This window comes from Ammospiza nelsoni, chromosome 1 (genome assembly GCF_027579445.1).
Source record: "Ammospiza nelsoni isolate bAmmNel1 chromosome 1, bAmmNel1.pri, whole genome shotgun sequence".
Lineage (NCBI taxonomy): Eukaryota > Metazoa > Chordata > Aves > Passeriformes > Passerellidae > Ammospiza > Ammospiza nelsoni.
In genome coordinates, this window is record NC_080633.1 from 88,059,130 (window position 1) to 88,078,888 (window position 19,759).

The following is a 19,759-nucleotide window of genomic DNA, read 5'->3' on the forward strand; positions in this document are numbered from 1 at the left end:
GCTTCATGGTTAAGGCTGCAAAAAAGAAAATTTTGAAAACACTAACTAGAATCTTATCAGCAGTTTGCATCAGCTACTCTGCACCTGAGATACCAGACCTTAAAGATAATGTGGGTGTGCCAGTGCCACATGAACTTATTACCATCTGTAAAATGCAGACCCTTCCTGGTGTAATTATGACAGTAAGTAACTTTCATCTCTTAATACATTACTGGCACACATACAACTTCTTTTTATATACAAGAGTAATTGAATGATTCAGAAATCAAAAAATCCAATTGCTGCTCACATCTCACTTTGGCACTGTATCTGGATGAACCACTTTACCTGCAAGAGCTGTCATCTGCAAATGTGTAATTTATGAGCACTTCATGCCAATTTGGCACAAGGCATACTCAGACATACATATTCCATTTTAGTGAGCTTTGAAAAGCATGCAAAATTAAAATAAATAAAAATCAGAGGACAGGGGTCATGCTACATATTATTCAGATTAAAAATGAAGAAACTTCTGTGAAATGCTTCTGCACAGCTGGCCTACTTTTTTATTTTTGGGTAAAAGTTCCTTCTACTAAGTTCTGCCCCAAAAGTAGTGAATTTGCTTGTAGACTCCACAAGGGAAAGGGCCACCTTTTCAGGGTTTCATGGATTTTTTCTTCTTTTTTACAGACTGGCCATAAAAAGTCTAGAGCATCCCTTTTATAACTAATGTAGTTTATATCAAATGTATGTCCACCTGAATTCAGGTGCACTTCACAGAGCCTGCAGGTAAAGTCTGCTCATTGTTACTGAAACAATGAGATTTCAAACATTTCAAACCTAATGCTGCAGCAACCCCAGCTGAAAACCGCCCTTCAGCTCGGATCATGGATTTTTTGACCTTGGAGTTAATTTGATTTTCTAGATCTCTCTGCTCCCAGGACACTGGAGGAAAGAAGAGCATATGGGCTGAAATAATAAGAATTTGAGTTACCAGAAAGATTAGATAAGCATATCATAAGCTCAGAAGAGGGATTTTCTGGTTATTATACTAAATTTATAGGAACAGGCATATGAACCCTGGCTTGTGAATGGGCATGAGAGTAAAAACTAGTAAAAAACCCTGGTATTCATCTTTGGAAAAGTTTGCAAGAAATAGTGTTTCTCTAAATTCCTTACAAAACCCTTTACAATCCATACAACAGTTTATAATCCAATTAAAATGCAAGCTTGGTAATGGGAACACCCTCAGCCAAAGACATTGTCAGAATAAGAAAATTTCACTCTTTTGTCATCTTCCTCACACCACTGATGTTTGGTATTTTCCCATATTCTCTCAGTAGACACTAAAAGGATTGTGCTACATCTTTGTTGCAAACCTTTCTGTACAGAGAACTGACTAATTCAAAATGATGCTTTAAGAGATCTCAGCTATTCAGTTTCTCTTGGGAATACAACCATCACATTTTAAAAGAGAGTTCAAAGTATAAGAGAAATGCATTCAAAACTTGACAGCATGTTTTCACAATTTATCTTCAGAACAGGTTAGCTCAGAAGTGTCCCAGGAAAGGAGCCCTTCCATTCCCCCGTTCCAAAGATTCACTTCTGCCCTAGATGAACCTTCCTCTACCTGCCAGCACAGTCTTCATTATGTGCCATGACACTTTCTACAATGAAATCAGCTTTTTCATTTCATGACAATGGTTACATGATGGGTTAGTTTTAACAAAATAGCTCAGGTCCCCACTCCCCAGCCAGCTCATAAGCAGTGACCTAAATAGCTGCATTCCCACTAGGAAAGAACAGTGCACTTATGGCTGGAGAGCAAGAACATATCGCTGCTGTCTTACCCCAGCTGAAGTTAACACTCACTGTCACCACAACTTCAAAACCAAAGAACTCTCTGTGGTGTGCAAAGAACTTTCTTTGTTCACACACCACCAAGAGCTGTTACAAAAGACAAGTTGCCAGTGACAGCTCTTGTCTTTGAAAAGACCAAAGTATTCTTCTTCTACAGTGATCCCCCAAATTTCAAGTGACCACCAGGTGAACACTGAAGAATGAAATTACTTCAAGAAGTCCTTTTGAAAAAAACCTATTAAGCTGTTCTTTGACTCTCTTTAAGGGTTCTGTTCTTTTAGGGATAAAAAGTGACTCTCTTTATATTTCAGTTTCAAATCTAACATGAAAGTAAGCTAAGTGCACTAAGACAAGACTCCAGCTATGAATAAAGCTGAAGTGGCAGGAAGAATTTCTTGACAGAGTAAGATCATCTCAGGAGCAATATAAATATGCAAATTACTTTCAGAGATGACTCCATGACAAGATTTCAACAGTTTTGCTGCTGAAATTAATTCCTCATGAATGATACAACTAAACAAAACAGCTCCAACATATGCAGGCTAGTAATGACACTAATCAGATAAAGTGATAGAGTCTTCTATCAAAGCATGGTTCCTCCAGATGGTATAACTGATGCAAATATTACATACATCTCCCAAGGCAGGACAAGGCTCCAATGACTTTATCAAAACACCATTGAAGTGTGGCAACCAGTCTGAAGTACACATGGCACATGAATTTTCTTCCCTAACAGAGGAATGTCTACATTCTGTGAAAAATAACAATTACTCTGTGAGAAATTCTGTATCTGACTATTTCTTTAAAATACCTTTGTATTTGTAATAATTTTTTAATTACTACTTTGGCCTGTAATTGTAAGCTTACAATTATTATTCTGAGAAGCACATTTGAAAGGACCAGTTATGTCTAACATTTCCAGATTTTTATCAGAAGTAGACAATTTTTACTAAGTGCAATACTGTACCGGTCTTAAAATTGATCTTGGAACATAACATAAAAAAAGGCAAACTTGTTCAGACCAAAGATCTGTCTAGGCAGTTTCCCATCTCCAGCAGAGTCAAGAAGCAGACCTTAAGGGAACAAAAGAAACAGACAAACCTCTTTAACAATTCCCCCTGAGCATTCTTCCAACCTCTACTTCCACCTCAGGGGATATTATGAACCTCATGCAGGCTTTCTAACAATTAATCTTCAATTAATGTATCTTCTTAGTGCTCCTGTTCAATCCTGCAGGTTGCTGCAACTCCAGTGTTCTTTTGCAAGATCTTTCCCATGCTCTTCTGCCTGCTTCATGAACCAATGCATTTTTTGGAAGTGCCTGGTCACTTTTTGGCGATGCAAATATTTTATCCTAGAAGGGACCATAGACAGTCCAGCTCAGTCATCCTTTTTACACTGGTTCTGATTGTACAAACTTCAATTGTGTAACATCCTTTTTTCTAGGCAGAAGAGTCCATCAGCCATTCCTCACAGAGAAACTGATGCATGCCTTCATTTCTCTAACCAGTCTGGTTGCACTCCAGCCTTTTGGAGATGCAGGAAACAGAATGGCAAACAGTAACTTAGGGTACAGGAAAATCATAGTTTCATACAATGGGAGTACTACTCTGTGTTTCTGTTTTCTAGGTCTGTGGTAACAAATCTTAACGTCTGATATGCCTGGCACATGTTTTTTAAGTATTACCAAGCACAGAGCTAGCCTGTGTACCAGAAAATATAGCTCCCAAGTGATGAGAGTCAGCACAGCAGTAATCAGTTTATTAGTGAAGTTAGGACTGGTTCTCCCCCACATGCATCACTTTCATCTACGCTACATTTCATCAGTCATTTTACTTCCCAGACACTGCTGTCTTTTAACTGAGTTTGTCTACAATCCTGCTGTACCCACAACTTCTCTGGGAAACCTGTCCCAGTGCCCCACCACTGTCATAGTAAAGAATTCCTTCCTTATATCTAATTTAAACCTACCCTCTTCCTCCATAAAGACAATACCCCTTATCCCTGAAAATATCAGGAAAGCAATACTGTAAAAAGCCTTTATTAAATTTTGGTAGAACACAGCACACAGATGAACTCATTAAGGGTCTTGCTTGCCAAGACTTCAGAAGACATGAGGAATGAGGCAGAACTTCCCTTCTGTGAAAACTCCACTGATTGTCTGCAACTAAACCATATTCACCAGGTGCTGGTTCCTACTAAGCCCTACAGTACCAATAACCGTCCAGCTTACAAGTTCATACTTCCTGGGTTTCCTGGAACACTTTTTTTTTTAATTTTGTCCCTGAGATTTCCATAGTGACTTATCATCAGTCATTCCCAACAATTTCCTATTGCTCATTTAATCTGTTTTGTTCTAGAAGCTCCTCTGTAGTCACTGTGATTTCTGAGAGATTCTGCTTTAGCTGATCCATAAGAAAGGTTTTACAATGTGGTTCCCCCTACTTACCTTCACAGCAATAAGCAAAACAGCATCAATTTACCTCCCCCCTGCAACAACCTGAGCCTTGGTTGCTGAGCACCCCTCGACATCCTCTCAGCCCTCTGACTGCTTGCTGCTCCTGTCGCACGTGAAAAATTATACTTTTGTTTAATAGCATTTTATGGAGCTTTGAGTAAATGAATCCAACTCAGCACATATTTCTAGGTGCTTTATGCCTATTTCTATCTACTGAAGTTTATGATCCTTTCATTTCATAGCAAAAACTTCAGTTTTAAGAGGATAGTTTCTCATTTCCATGGCCTTTAATATTTTGCTGTTCAGATATGCACTCTCTTCCCTTCAGCCTTACTCAGTTATTAGCATGCTCTGGCATTAATATTTATTGCTCCCCACACCTCTTGTAACGATGTAAATTCTTTAGGATTGCCATTTTAGCTTGAAAAGTTCAGAGAGCAACAGCTGGCTTGAGTCAATACTGCTTGAGATCCATTGCAGTCTTATATTTAGGAAATCCTAGGCTCATCAGATTATTCCTATTATAAAATTATGAAACAAGCATAAAGAAGGGAGTATTTTGTTGGTGGAGACAATAAACAATGGATTAACCTTATACCTTGAAAGAGTGAAAAGCTAAAACTGTGATGTTAAATCTTTGAAATATCAGGAAATCCTCAAGTTTTATATCAGACTTCATGCTGTCTTCTTACACTACAGTTTATCTGTACCTTACACAGCAAAAATCTAACGAAGATTATAATAACACATACTGCAACATTAAAACACACAAAGTATTATCAGATTTGCAAACAGAACCCTGCAATATTATACTAAAAACAATTCTAATAATATATTTTTATTCTTAGAAATACCTGATGGAATATCTTTTTCCTATATATTTAATTCTGATGGAATATCTTTTTCCTATATATTTAATGAAGTCTTTCATCAACATTTTTCTTTCCATCCCTTCCAGTCAGCCTGCCTTAGAAGCAAAGAGAAAAACTAAGGGTTGATCCAAATTCCAGATGTAACATAAGCATCACTCTCTTTACTGGTACAGTTTATGTTATTACCAATTAATCATTCAAATATTGGCTTTTGAGATATAGGTAACTTTTAAAAAGTTGCTATAGTAAAGAAAAGTAGTGTGTAAATACAAGCCTAAGTGCAACAGAAGGGACTCGTGTTGCACTTAGGCTAAAGGACCTGTACCTAAGATGCAGTGTAATTACATTAAAAATTGCAGGAAAATCTGCTCGTGTGTTTAAATGTACTCACACATGCACCAACCCACATCCTCTGCATGTTTACAGACATTATCAGTCTTAAAAAACACTGGACAACCAGAGAATTACACACTAAAAATATGCACTAGGACAAACTACTGTTAGAACATACAAAACATGCCATCTGCAATATGAAAGAAGACAATGGCAAAACATCAGCACTGTCCCTCATAAAGCAAGGAGTCCTCAGTAGCCTCTCAAAGTGTTTGATCCCAGCCTGCAGGGCAGAGAGAACAGAACTGTCTGCTTCAGCACCAGGTTATGCACTAAGATAATCTTGTGAGTTAAGGGCAGTAAACTGTAAAATTCAGATTAAATTTACAGACTGTTACATGCTTCACCAAAATTATGTATGTGTAATAATAAACATTTTTTCATAGTTTCATGTAAATTTTGGATTAAAGATTTAAGTATGAGCAAATAAATTATTTTCTGAAATTTTCTTTGAAGATCCATTTTTCTTTAAAATATTCTTTGAATAACTGATTGAAATCATGTGTACATAAGATAATTCACAGACATCTTTTCTGTTTAAGAAGTATTTTCTATATAAAAGGAAATATGGGTAAAGACAAATCCTAGGGTGGTTCTTTTTGCCAATATGAGAATATTTAAGACTAAAAAAGTGGTGTGAGCAAGTCACATGTTTATTGCTACTAAAATAGGCATCTTAAAAATACTATCTACCCCACTAAGAAAATCAGGTTATGGTTATTTTCAGTTTGGTTCAGCATAGGTACTGAAACAATGTGGCAACTCACAGATTTACAGACCACATTCTATTCTTTTTCCAATAACTCAGATGAAGCTTTCCTTTCTTCAATGTAATGAAAAACAAAAAATAAGTGTCTGTTATTCCCAATTTTAGACTGGGCAATTACTTCATTAGAGAATCATACAATCATTCAGGTTGGAAAAGACCTTCAACATCACCAAGTCCAACCTTTGACCCATCACCACCCTGTAAACTAAATCACAGCACTAAATGGCATGTCTGGTTGTTTCTTAAATACTCCTAGGAATGGTGATTTCACCACCTCCCTGGACAGACCACTTCAATGCTTGACAATTCTTTCTGTGAAGCAATTCTTCCTCATGTCCAACCTGAATCTGCCCTGGTGCCACTTGAGGCTGTTTCCTCTCATATCTGGGAGAAGAGGCCAACCCCCACATGGCTGCAGCCTCCTTTCAGAAGGAGTTGTACAGAGCGATAAGCCTCCCCCAAGACCCCTTTTCTCCAGGTTAAACACCCCCAGCTCCCTCAGTTGCTCCTCACAGGACTCGTGCTCAGAGCCTTCACCAGCCTCATTGCCCTTCTCTGGACTCACTCCAGCACCTCAATGTCCATCTTAATATTGAGGGGCCCAGAAGTGGACACAGCACTCAAGGTGTGACCTCAGCAGTGCTGAGCACAGGTGCCCTGCTCCCACTGGGCACACTGCTGCTGATACAGGCCAGGATGCCATTGGCTTCATGATTAAGACAGAGTCATTAAGACAATTGTTCAATTCTATTCCCATCTTATAACATACACCTTGAGTAAAGCTTGAAAAATTTCAGTAAGGTCCTGTTAAATGCATTCCTGTGACATAACATTTCAGCAAGAAGTAACTCCTGCTACTAAAGAACATTCACTGCATGCAAAAATTCTGTCAAAACACAATCAGTTAACAGTTTTCTTTGAAAAATTAATCTGAGAGAAATTATTAATGTTGCAGTAAAACAGACGAGATCACACATTTTGCTTTTTCTAAGCATTAGCTTAACATGCTGGAAGATTATTGTTTTCTGTGGGAATTGTATCATTGTCTCATTTTCTCCATAATCATTGCCAGGAATCCACAGCAAACCAATTAGATGTTTAAACAGCTGAGATTTTTGCTTGTTTGTTTGTTTACATGCTAGCTCTTTACAGATCTCTTTAGATGTTGATAAATAAAAGTTGAAATTTCATTAAGAACCTATTTCATTCATCAAGATGCTACAGGTTTTTTTCACATCAAATATTTTTTTTTACTTTCCAACCAATTAGAGCTAAGGATAACAATTTCCTCTTTAGAAATACGTAATATTTTAAGTAACTTTTTTTATAATCAATGAAATATCTGATCAAATTTGAGGTGTGCGTGGCAAATGAAGAAAATGAAGCAAATAATGATAACCCTTCTCAAATTGAAAACAAACAGTCCTCATCTTCCTGGCGTTACTGAACAAACTTCCACTAACACATGTTTCAAGGCATCACTCAAAACACTGATCTGGGCTTAAGACCATGTCACAATATAATCAGGCCCCACCAAAACCGAAAGCTGCAGTAACTTTAAGCCACAGCCATACCCGTGTGCATGCACTCATGTGAAAGTATCGCACACACTAAATTGCACTGAGGCCGTGAGAACATGCAACTTAGTAATGTGCAATATCTCCACCAGAGCAAGCAGAATGGGAGCTTCAGGGAACAAGGGTATGGTGCATTCAGGAAGAGAACAACATGCTGCTCAGGGAAAGGAAAATGGTTCAGGCAAAGGTGTGCATGCTACTACTTGGAAATCTGTGATTTGGAGAATTACTGCTTAATCCATTCAGGACAAAAACAAAACAAAAATAAAAATCCGGACAAGAGCACCCCCTCCCTAGTTCAGGGGTAAAGAATTTAATTTTCTTACTTAAGCAGTAAAGTAGGTGACTCATAACCAACTTTATTTTACAGAACCCTTCTGAAAAAAGCAAAGCTCATACTGTTGTAGGCAGATGATGATTCTCTCAAACCTTCAAAATACTATATTATTAACTATAGTTACAATGAAGAAAATCACTAACTCCTCTTGAGAATCAAAATTATCTAAACACAGTAAACTCGTCCAAGTGGTTCTCATGTTTCTAAAGCAAGCCATCTTCCTAAACCTGACAGAGTGGTACCAAAAGAATTCCTGCAGCTCAACCTACTCTGGCATAAACCTTCTGCCACAGCCGTCAGGCCCCTCCCTGTTTCCCTGTCTTTGTTCCCATGGCTGACTTTAAGTGCTTCCAGTGTAAGTAAACCATGTATTTACTAGATTCACAGGCATCTAATCACTGCTGTCAGTCAAGGGAGACTCTCACAAATGATGAAATATTACCTTTGTAATTCATCACATTTTTGTCGATACCCACTAATGCAATATGGAAAACAGGTAAAAACCCAAAAAAACCCCCCAAACAAACAAAAAAACCCCAAAACAATAAACCAAAAAGAAAAAAAAAATGGAAAGAAAAATAAAAAGAAATAAAAAAGGAAGAATAAAGAAGAAAAAAAAAAGACAGAATTGTCTTTTTTTGAGGGATTAATCTTTGAGGGATTAAATGCAAAGGACAACTGAAGAATATATCAAGAATTAAAAAAGAGTAATGAAACGTGGCCACACGAAGAAAGTTAGACTCAGATTGAGAACAACTTGAGATTGCAAACCAAAGAAAAAAGAAAACAGATACACCAACTGGCTTGAAGGACTAAAACTACTAGAGAACAGAAGCTCTTTTACTGCTGAGGCACTAGCAGTATTTGGGATGATTATAACTTCCCTAAATTTTTATTTCCCATTTATAGGCAATGGCACATGAAGTTCCAGCATGGAATTTTGAATTGGTTGATTTGAAAGAGAAGCAATACTTCATACATCAGTCAGAAATCCCTATGGTCACATATGCCATCGGTAGTAATCTTACTCCCAGATTTTTTACTGTGTTTTAGGGAGTCATCACATAACTACTGACCTTTCCTCTTCCCTCCAGATTAAATGCTGCCTTCCACAGATGCAAACAATGAGGAGACACAAATGCAATGTATGACAACAAAGCACACACCAGTGTTTAGTCTAATCATAGGAGCATTTTCATGATGAAAGTTACTCAAAATTGGGAAAACTGGTTTATGACCAATTTGCAAATCTGTTTGATCCTTAGTCCAAACACTGCCAGTTCCCATCTGGAGGGCTGCTTGCAGGCAGGCCGCACTGCCTGGTACAAAGGCACGTGTCTGGGGTAAAGGCAATGCCCATCTTACAGTCACGTTCACAACACAGGAAAAGACCAAACTAGCAGCAGATCATTCCTTAGATTGCCATTTGCCTTCCAGTCCCAAGAGAGATCTAGAAAAGAGTTCTTTTGTTGACTGTCAAGGGTTGCATGGCCCCTTCTTTCTCACTGCCCCTCATAAAAAGGTGCAGTCTCATCAGCACTGAGGCCTGAAGGACTGGGGAGCGGAGGACCTTCCTTCCATCAAGCTGCTGCCTTCCCCACCCAGCAAGGGACACTCCCACCAGCTGTCCTGCCTTCCACAGATGGGAATGGACACCCATAACCATGCAGAAGGTGATCTCCCACCATCAACCCATGCCCTCACTCCAGACCATCACCAGCATCAGCCCCATCACTGCCCTGAGTCACACTACCACCAGCAGCATCTCCAGAGCTGGAATTTGTCCTGCTGAGCAGCAGAGCTGCTGCAGCCATCCCCTTCTCCTGCCCATGCTCACCCAGATGGTTACTGTGGGAGGCTGTCACAAGCCTTGCTGAAGTCAGTGCAAGTGGCACTCACTGCTGTCCCCTGGTCCCACTTAGGACAGCCGCCTCCTCAAAGCAAGGCCCGTGCTTTTCCCAGCACAACTTGTCCTTGTGGAGCTGTGCTGGCTGGTGCCTCCGAGCGATCTTCTATCTTCCACAGCTCTGCCTTTGCATGACTAGGTTTGCCAAACAAGCTCTTGGCTCAGGCAGAGCATGATGCTCTTGTCAAATCCCTGCTCGATCCCACCACCTGATACATGCTACTGGCATTCTGCTTCTCTGGCATCCTGGATGAATAAATTTCCTGTCAAAGGCCAGCAGGGCAATTCATCCCATGGTTTGCAGCAGGCAGTTCTTGGATTACACTCAGCTTCTTCAAAACTCCTATAGTGTCACAACAGCTGCATCTATTTTCTCCCACTACTCAAGTTCAAATTTATAATCTGTGGTATTCTGACAGAAACAGTGAGATTCAACACTTGGCTCAAAGCAGCCTGGAAAGCTGCTCTTACCCCTATACAGCTCATAAATCTATTTGTGTGATCAGAGAACTGCCACTGTATTTGCAAACTCACCATAAAAGGAGTTAGAAAAGTATTTATAAAATTTATAGCTATTTATAGTCCATAAAATAAAAAACACAGCACAGTTCTGATGAGAGAAACTGAAATGGGAAAAGGTCTTTATTTAAGACCTCATTGGGTAACATCTTTAAATTAAGGGATTTCAAGAGAATACAAGTTGCCAATTGCCCACCTCCTCTTGGGTAAACTGAGAAGTGCGGAACTTCCGAAAATCTCAGAAGAATCATTCCAAAGAATTCAAATAAGGCACCAAGTACAGGCTACTCCAATCAAATATGAGTGACTGATCCAGGCCACCTTAATGAATACACAGACTGAGGTCCCTTGTGTATGACAAGCTGCTTTCCATTCCACATTGTCCAAATTCTCCAGACAATGGCTTTTTCTCATCATGTTTGCAAGTTACTGATGCATGCTCGCTCTTTCCTACTCATTTTCCTGCAGCTTCTCTAAAATGATTTTCTTTCTTTCCTCCACTCCAGTTCTGAGAAATACCTTGGGTCATGTGTGTCACATACCTGTAAACTTGTACCTGCATTTAATACAATCCTCCTCACATTATATCCATGCCCAGACAAACCATACCATACTTTTCCACACTGTTCACCTCTACCCTGAGCTAAAGAGAACCATTTGTGAGACTAGTATCGGTGTCTAAATCCACTCACACTATTCAGAAAAGATAGAACTGAGATACTAACCATGTGATCAATGAAAACTCAATAGCAGTCACTCAAGAGAAAGGCTATTAACTTTTTGGCAGAATTCCAAATATGTTGCTTTTTACCTGAATTGCCCCTTCATTTCAAATGACTACAGCAGTTAGCATTCTTGTTCAAGATACTACATAACATAATACAAAGTTGCCATTGTTAAAATGGCAAACATTTAGCAATGAGTTTGGAAAGCAGCTCTAGTATCTCTTCAGCTTAAAGCCCCCTCATGTACTGTATGTATGCAGAAGAAGACACAAGAAAGCAGAGGTGTAAGAGGCAATGGCTACACAGACCTCAGCATGAAGTCTGTTCACCTTGCCCAGAACATCTTTGAAAAAGCACACTATGACTTAAACATCTTATTTAAAATCCAGTTTATTACATTACCAGCATGTTAGTGTTTCAAGCTCCTTACAGGTGAAAGCTGATGATTTTATTCATCTGTGATGAACTTTACTGCACCACCCCAAAAATAGCTTTACTGTGAAATCCTTGTGAACCATATTTAAAAACATTTTAAAAAATCTCCTTTTATTACTGAAGTACTTTAGAGCCAACACACAAAAATGGTGACTCAGCATGAAACACTGTGAATGCCCTCTGTAGGTGCAGCACAGTGGTGTGCCAACCATGATAAGGACAGCGCTCCCCTCGTGTTCCCTTTGATGTAATTTGGTTTATGGAGACCATGAACTACATTTCTTTCAGGTGAAACTGAACTGGAAAACATTCCCCAGAAGGATATCTAATACATTCCAGGTACAAATGGCTGCTTATTCTCCAATATTAGACAAAATACTTCAAACTAAATAATTCTGAAATGCGTACAGCACTGGTGTCAGGTCCTCCAGTTCTACTGTTTTGCTGCATGCATCTGCTCCTACTGAGCTGCACCAGCTGCTACTGCCAACACAACTCCAAACTCTGCTTCCTGATGAGTTAGGGATGTCATGGATGTAGCAGTTTTACAAAACACTACTGTTTATAACAGCACAGACCTCTGAAAATTGTTAGCCAAGTACTATCAAATTAACAAACAAAGGGGAAAAAATCATCAGCGCTAGGTTCTTAAAAGCATTTTTACAATTCAGCTTTGAAACACAAGCTGTTGCAATTGTTAATTATTTGCAGCTGAACATCAAATTTAAAGAAGAATTTTAAACAAAGAGCAAGAAATCAGCAATTTACCTTATTGCTTCCTCCACAGATTGGCCAACTATATTTGAGGAGGGACCTGGCTGAGACAAAGGTGTCAGGCTTATCACCCATTTTACTGGCTTGTAATATTCATCACTGGAGCTTAACAGGTAGAACAATGTGGTCAGAAAAATCACCTGCAAAACAAATTGAAGTTTTAAATTAGAAGGTAATAAATACTTCACAAAATTAGAGTATGCAGCTATGCTTCAGATATTGAATTTTACTGAAAAGGAGGAAGATACTCTTCCACAAGCCTGGATTTAGAAAAACAGAGCTGAAAGAATTATTTACTCCCCTGCTCCACAAAGGACTTAACATTTACAGCTAGACATTAAAAAACTTCTGCCTCTGTTCAGCTTCTTTCCGAAGTCACATCTAGACCAAACAACTAGAGTGCTGATAAACAGTAGAGTTGTGGAGCCCTTTGGTTCTTTTTCATCATGTTTAACAGATCAAAAAATTGCTGAATAGTTACATCTATTCCCAAAACAAGCAAACAAAACTGCCAAATATATTGGCGCTGCCTCAAGAGTCATTATGCAGCTGGGTATCAGATATGAATTACACAAAAATTCACAAACATAAATTTTATGTTAAGCTGACAATCCTAAGTGAATATTCCTCCTGTGAGTTTGATGATGAGTCTCAGCAGAAGTAACGGCAGTTCCACTGCTCCAGTTAAAAGACAAAAAAATTATAATCCAATTGGATTAGCTTCCTCTATATTGCAGTCAACTATGTTTCTCTTATCCTCCTGTTAGTGGGCTCAGCAACTTCTTGGGTAAGAATGAATCACAGAACTGTGTCCATCTTGAAACAGAATACCTCAAACAAGAAAAATCCATTCTGTATGCTCCAGATGTAAACTATGGCTTATATTTGCTTTATGTACACGACTCAGGTATTTCTCCTTTCCTTCTAAGATTAGAAAGAATTCTTTCACTTTCCTTGTTTCCAACCTACTTGTATTCTAGAATAAACCACATCTTAATCTTTTCTTTATGAGCAACACAGCCTAATCTCCATAAGTCTCTTACTTTCAAGCATTTTATCCAGTTTGCAGACACCTCATGCTCTTTTCCTTCACTCCCTCTGAAGATGCTCAGAAAACAAAATGCAAACAGCATTGCAATATTTCATTATCAATCTCAAAATGACATCTCTCTCTGTTTCTAATTTCTTTATACTCAGTAAAATGCTACTACCATTTTGCTCCTACTCTGCCCTCCCAAACTTAAATTTGAAAGTCACATTCAACTATTAACCTCTAATGACCCCCGTGCAAATTGCCATGTATTATTTTAGGCTATATTCCATCTCCCCTGGTGCTTAACTTCTGCCTTGGGAGATAAACCAATCTAGCTAATAAAACAAGTCATTATATTAGCAGATTTTAATAGTATGCTGTTAACACTAATTTTGATCTTAAAAAAATAATAACAATAATTAAGCCTTGCTTTAATGAGAGATAGTCTAGCGCCAGTAGCAGCTACGTTTTGCTACAGCTTCAAGTAAGAGAATCTTAAATCACATTTTAACATCCTTTGTAATTCTGAAATAATGGCTATTTTCCTTCCTTGATGGGCTCTGCCATTTCTAAACTACTATATTTCCTGATTTCAGTAGAAAATTCTATACAGAAGCAGGAACCCAGATGATGTCGTGTCTTCCTTCCACTGAGCTCAGCCTACAGATCCTTCTGCACATGCAGTTTTCAACACAGAGAGCAGCATATTGCCCTAAGCACAGTAAGTATAATGTCTGCTTATCCTGACTGTTCTTCCCCAGTGTTTACACAAGAAACTTGCTTTCTTAAGAGACACAAGATAGACATACCCACCTGAAGGGTGAAACCAAAGCGAGGGCTGGGAATGAACAGCAGTGGAATAAAATAGCATTAAGCTGAACTAAAACACAGGAAAACTTACAAAATCCTATTCAATTTCTGCTAAAAGAAGATGGAGCACACAAAATTCACTTTGGAATTTTGGAGTAGCTGCCTTTTAGGAAATTAATGCATTTCCTTTCACACAATAGATGTAGAAATGCAGAAAAGAACCTGTAGTCACAGAATATAATAATGTATTATCAAATGGCTTGCTGACTGTTCCAACAAGTAAAATAACCTCAATACTACATTCAGCACCAAAAGATATGCACTGTCTTAGAGCAACTGGAGGCTAAAAGCTTTCAGACCTCTTGTACAGGATATCTGAGGTACCTAAATTGTTTCCTAAGCAACAATTCAAGATCCTGCTGATGACTATGTGAAAGAATTTACCAAAGGCAAAACAGCATGAACTTTCCATAGTTAAACAATTGATGGATTACTACTTCATGCTGTAGAATTTGTCCTGTAGCTGAAAACATTAAATACTCTAAACTGAGGAGGCATAGACTGAATTCAAGGAGAAAACTCTGGGTAAACACTCTCTACCAAAATGATAATTCAGCATTTCCACAGGTATCAAGAAACACACAACCTAATTGCTTGTGCATCAGGTCCACTGATTCAGTAAATATTATTGTATCTACTTTTCATACTCAATTTTCTGCTGAAAAGCTTCAGGGTTTTTGTTTGTTGGGAGGTTTTTGCTTGTTTTGGGTTTTCTGGTTGTTTGTTTAGTTGTATGTTTAACAGCATCCAAAATCTGTGCATTCCCTGCAGGACTGTAGATGCCCATCAGCCAAATGGAGCTTTTTCTCTTCCAATCTTAGTAACAGAAAGCAGCAGAGTGAGTGAGTGTGTGTGTGTGAGTACACACATGTGCATTATTCTACATCCACACTGAGGCATATACATACATCCATGTGCATATATGTGTGCAGACAGGAACTTGTATTCAGAAGTGAAATACAAGTGACACTTCTGTAACTGACAACCAGTTTTCAAAAGTCTTTGAAAATCTGAACACAATCTTACTGGATTGTGGATGGATGTGCTACACAGATTGACATTCCTACTTAATTTTTTGATGGAAGGTATATTTTTCAAAATTGAGCTTTTGAACAAAGTGTCCATTATTTCCATGCTTTAAGGAACAAATTTTTAAACCTAAAATAAAATTCAGTATTTTAATTTCTATTCAAGATAGCTAAAACTGGATTGAAATGTAATCAGCAGAAAAGCTAACCACTTTGAGCATTATCTTGTTGGAAAACTTAAGTTAGTGTGTGCCACCCCAAACTAGTAAAAACCTTTCTGTGGCAACTAGGAAACCTGAAAAATGAAAAAATAAAAGTACAGTTCAAGCATCTAACCATTAAAAGAATTCCAACACAGCAAGATCCCAACTACCTCTGCTAAACCAGCTGACTGCAAAAGTGCTCAACAAGAGGCAGGATGCTGCTGGCAGATAAAAAGTCAGGATCATGCATCACAGAAACAGCACGCTATGAACTTGATGTAAGTCATTAGGCATCTAAAGATAAATTTTGTATCTGAGCCTGAGTGCCTTGAAATCACTGGCAAGTAGTTCCCAAGCTTGCAATTTTTGTATACTAACGTTTTGGACACAGTTTTAAAGGTGCCATCTTAGATGAAGTTTTGGACTAAGGAAGAAATAAAATGCTGTCATGCAATCTATTTTTATGGAAGACAACTACAGAACAAAATTGGTGATTTCCCTGGAAAAAATTTTTCCATCTCCTGAACACAATGGCTTGCATAGGGATATGCTTAAGCAGACATGCCATGAGATTTCAGCAGTTATGTAGGACATTACAAGCTACAGCTTAGTATCTTCAAAGCCTAAAACAAGAATTTTCCACTAACAAAATAGTGAAGACAGGAAGACTTACTACTCCTAATCTTGCCTTCTGTCTAGAATGCCCCCAAACAGATAGAAAATTTGCCAAAGCTTACAGAAGTTTGGTATTAGGTAAGTTTAGAAGATGTTTTCAATGCTTTAGGTTTGAATTTTCATTGTTACAGTATGTACAATTAGGTTACTCCAGTAAAATGGACCATGTAAGTCAATGACACACTACTTACCACTGAAAGCACAAAATTGAGAAGAGCTGTCCCACTGTGGAAGAGGATTGTCACTAATGCTGTAACCGTAGTAAACAAGAGGCTCACATTGCGACTCATCACTATCCACAGAGACTCCAGGATCTGAAAAAGGAGGGAGAAGACAGATTTAGACACTGGATGCTATTAGCAAGGCCAGAGAATTACTTGCTGAGTGATTAATCTCCATCAAGCTAAACAAAGATGTCTTAAAAAAAAATAATCTTCCCTCACTCCTGTACTACAGCAGGTTCTATCAAGTGAAAATGTCCACTTTACCAAGGGTAAGTTTCTATGTAGCTGATTATAAGGCTTTGGAATTTTTCTCTCAGTATTCAAAATTATTTCATTACGCAAAATTGAAAAAAAACTAGATGTGGTGACACTTGTTTACTGTGATTAACATTCCTGCCAAGCAGATTTTGTCTTGGGAGAAAATATTCACCTTTTCAAAAGCAGAAATGTTAAGACATGAAGAACAAGGAGTAACATCACAAGGCAGAAATAAATATGATGCTCCAAATCAAATAATAAAATTACTACTTCATTATATTTGTTGTTAAAAGCTTTCATGGTAATGAAATGCATGTTTTTAGTAATATCTACACAGAAATGTAAAAGTTGTGACTTTGAGTAAGGCTACATCAGTTAATCACGTAATTATTAAAAACTAACAACTACTAGTCTTGGTTTAACAGATAGCAATTAGACCGAATTAAAACAAAACCATTCAACCAACACCCCCTAAAACCAAGAAACCCTTCCTCAGCGGTCAGCAATTGTAGAGCAGACAAAGGAGTGTAAGCCATGTGATCACCTCCCCTTTAGAAGTGAGTGAATCATATTAAACATAATTTATTAAGCATGAACTTGAGAGGGAATAAGTGCTGGAGGAAATGACAGGGAATTATAACACAGAAAGACCTACTTAGTTCATGCTTCCTACTATTTAATGGGAATTATGAATGTTAAAGCTCATCTTTTGTACAGATTGTATTAGTGTCTCTTGAGAATTCAAGTGATGTTGGAAGTGAAGAGGACACAGCTGAAAAATGATATCCCACTGGCACCTATCCCTTTGCTTCTTCTATTGACTACAAATTCATTCTGGGGGTGTAGCAGTGCTACAAATTCATGCAGCCCCATGGTAACATTATCATGGGCACATTATGTTAGGAGGACTGCAGACACACAGGACAGTGAATTCTGAGTGAGGGAATGGTTTGTAGCTAAAGCAGAGGCCTTCCAGTTGGCATTCAGGAAGGATAGTGCAATCATTGTTTATAGCAGACCTTAAATTGTATGCAAGGTTCCCCTCCCAGATATTTAAGCTTGTTAGTAGAACTTGGTGTGCGAACAGGAGCTTCTGTGCCACAGGTCTTCTGTTATAATGTGGAGCTTAATCACAGAACAGCAGCAAAGGCCTTGAAAATAGGGACATAGGTTGAAAACAAAGGTCCCTGAAACAGGACTCAAAGCAGTGCTTCGAGTAAGAAGGTATTGAAGATGCACAACTTTGAGCTAGGAAGATTGCTCTTCCTTCAAGAAAATGAGGTAGGAACTAAGAAAGAGGGGGGAAAAACCACAACAGGCTAACAACAGGACAAGGCAGCTGTCATGATCTGGAAAAGTAATATTTTTCCCATGTATCAGAGCACACAGTCCAGGGCAGAGGCCAAGGGGCAGGAGCTGTCAGGAATAAGAATACCTTATGAAAGGACAAGCTCCTTAATCTGAGGGAAGATGACATCCATTAAGTTCCAGCTCTGCATACCTAAAAGCTCTTCAGCCAGTTCATTTACCCTCCTGCGACTCAGCCCATTGAGCAAAGCCTCTGTTGGTGACAACTACACAGCACCATCATGATGGCTTTTTAGCCTCACAGCTCATGTAGGACTTGATTGTTAAGGACTGGCCACTTCCAATACACAATGACAATGATTAGAAGACTGCAAAGCAAACCATGGGCATGAAGCATGTGATTAATGAAAAGTGGTCTAGTAAAGTTTTGCTCTAAAGAGTAAAACTACTCTGATTTAACAGCCTTCTAACTAGTGATCACAGCAATTGTTAAAACCATCACTTGTAACACATAAGCTGAGCTGATACCAGTGAGAGTTTACAAGGAGAGGAGCTTGTTCCATCTGCCAGAGGAGAGCACAGAATTGGTGGGACTGTGAAAATTTTCAAAATAGGATGTTTCTCCAATATAGGCAGGATTTATTGAACAGTTCCCCTAGAAGCTTAAGCCTGAGGGCTGACAACCAGAAGTATCCAACTGCAGGTAGTTTGAATGTAGGTATAAGGTTGTTCCATTAACATCAGAAATGGCTCTCCTACATGAACATCCTTGCTTCCTGAAGTCATTGATTGGAACTGTTGAACCAGTTATCACCAGCATTAAAGCAAGTGTAGATAGTGCCTTTCTACAGCTTTAGAAGTCTTATGAAAGCAACTATATCTTTTAGGACTCCAACTTTTACTCTCCAACCACAGAGACCTCGTTACGCACATGTATCATTAAAATTTCAAGATACAAGCATTTCATAGCTAAGGTGAGAAGACAGACATAGCAGACACTAATCATTACTGAATACAGTGTTAGAATATGCTCAAATACTTCCCTACCATTCACAAAATAACAAAATTACATGTAGCTGCACCTAAGAGTTCATAAAGCTGTTTGATTCCCAGAGCCTACTGCAGCTGAGTTGATGAGGTCACCTACTACACAGAAAGAATTGTTACCACCTTGCCAGTTCAGCTCTCCAAAACACAATAAAGTGTGACTATTTATGCAACAATGTTACATTACTTTTAGTTACTTTTTTCCTATTAAATAACAGAAAACCACACCTCTTTCCCCAAACCTCTGCTGTGTAAGCGGCTGTAAGGGATCAGTGTTTAAAAGAACTACAAATCTGTACAGAATTCAGGACTCTTACACAGCACACTGTGCCACCATCAGCATCAGTTACTCTGCCTTTCCAATGTGTAACAGGCAAGAAAGAAAAATTGCACACAATATTCTCAGACATCTAAGGTGTCCTCTTGGCCACTTTTAAACTAGTCAACACTCAAAAATGAGGGTTAAAAGGCACTTGATCAAAACAGTAATTTACTGAGAACTTCAAGTC

General features: G+C 38.5%; 1 protein-coding gene across 1 annotated transcript in view; it reads right to left on the reverse strand.

Annotated features, from left to right (window-relative positions):
* Positions 1-19,759, reverse strand: part of TMEM245 (transmembrane protein 245) — a 75,984-nt gene that overhangs the window by 14,525 nt on the left and 41,700 nt on the right. Inside the window, exons 13-14 of the mRNA XM_059471633.1 lie at positions 16,605-16,727; positions 12,599-12,744 (exon numbers count right to left, since the gene is read on the reverse strand). Of these exons, the coding sequence (XP_059327616.1) occupies positions 12,599-12,744; positions 16,605-16,727 (269 nt within the window). The remainder of the gene's footprint in view (positions 1-12,598; positions 12,745-16,604; positions 16,728-19,759) is intronic.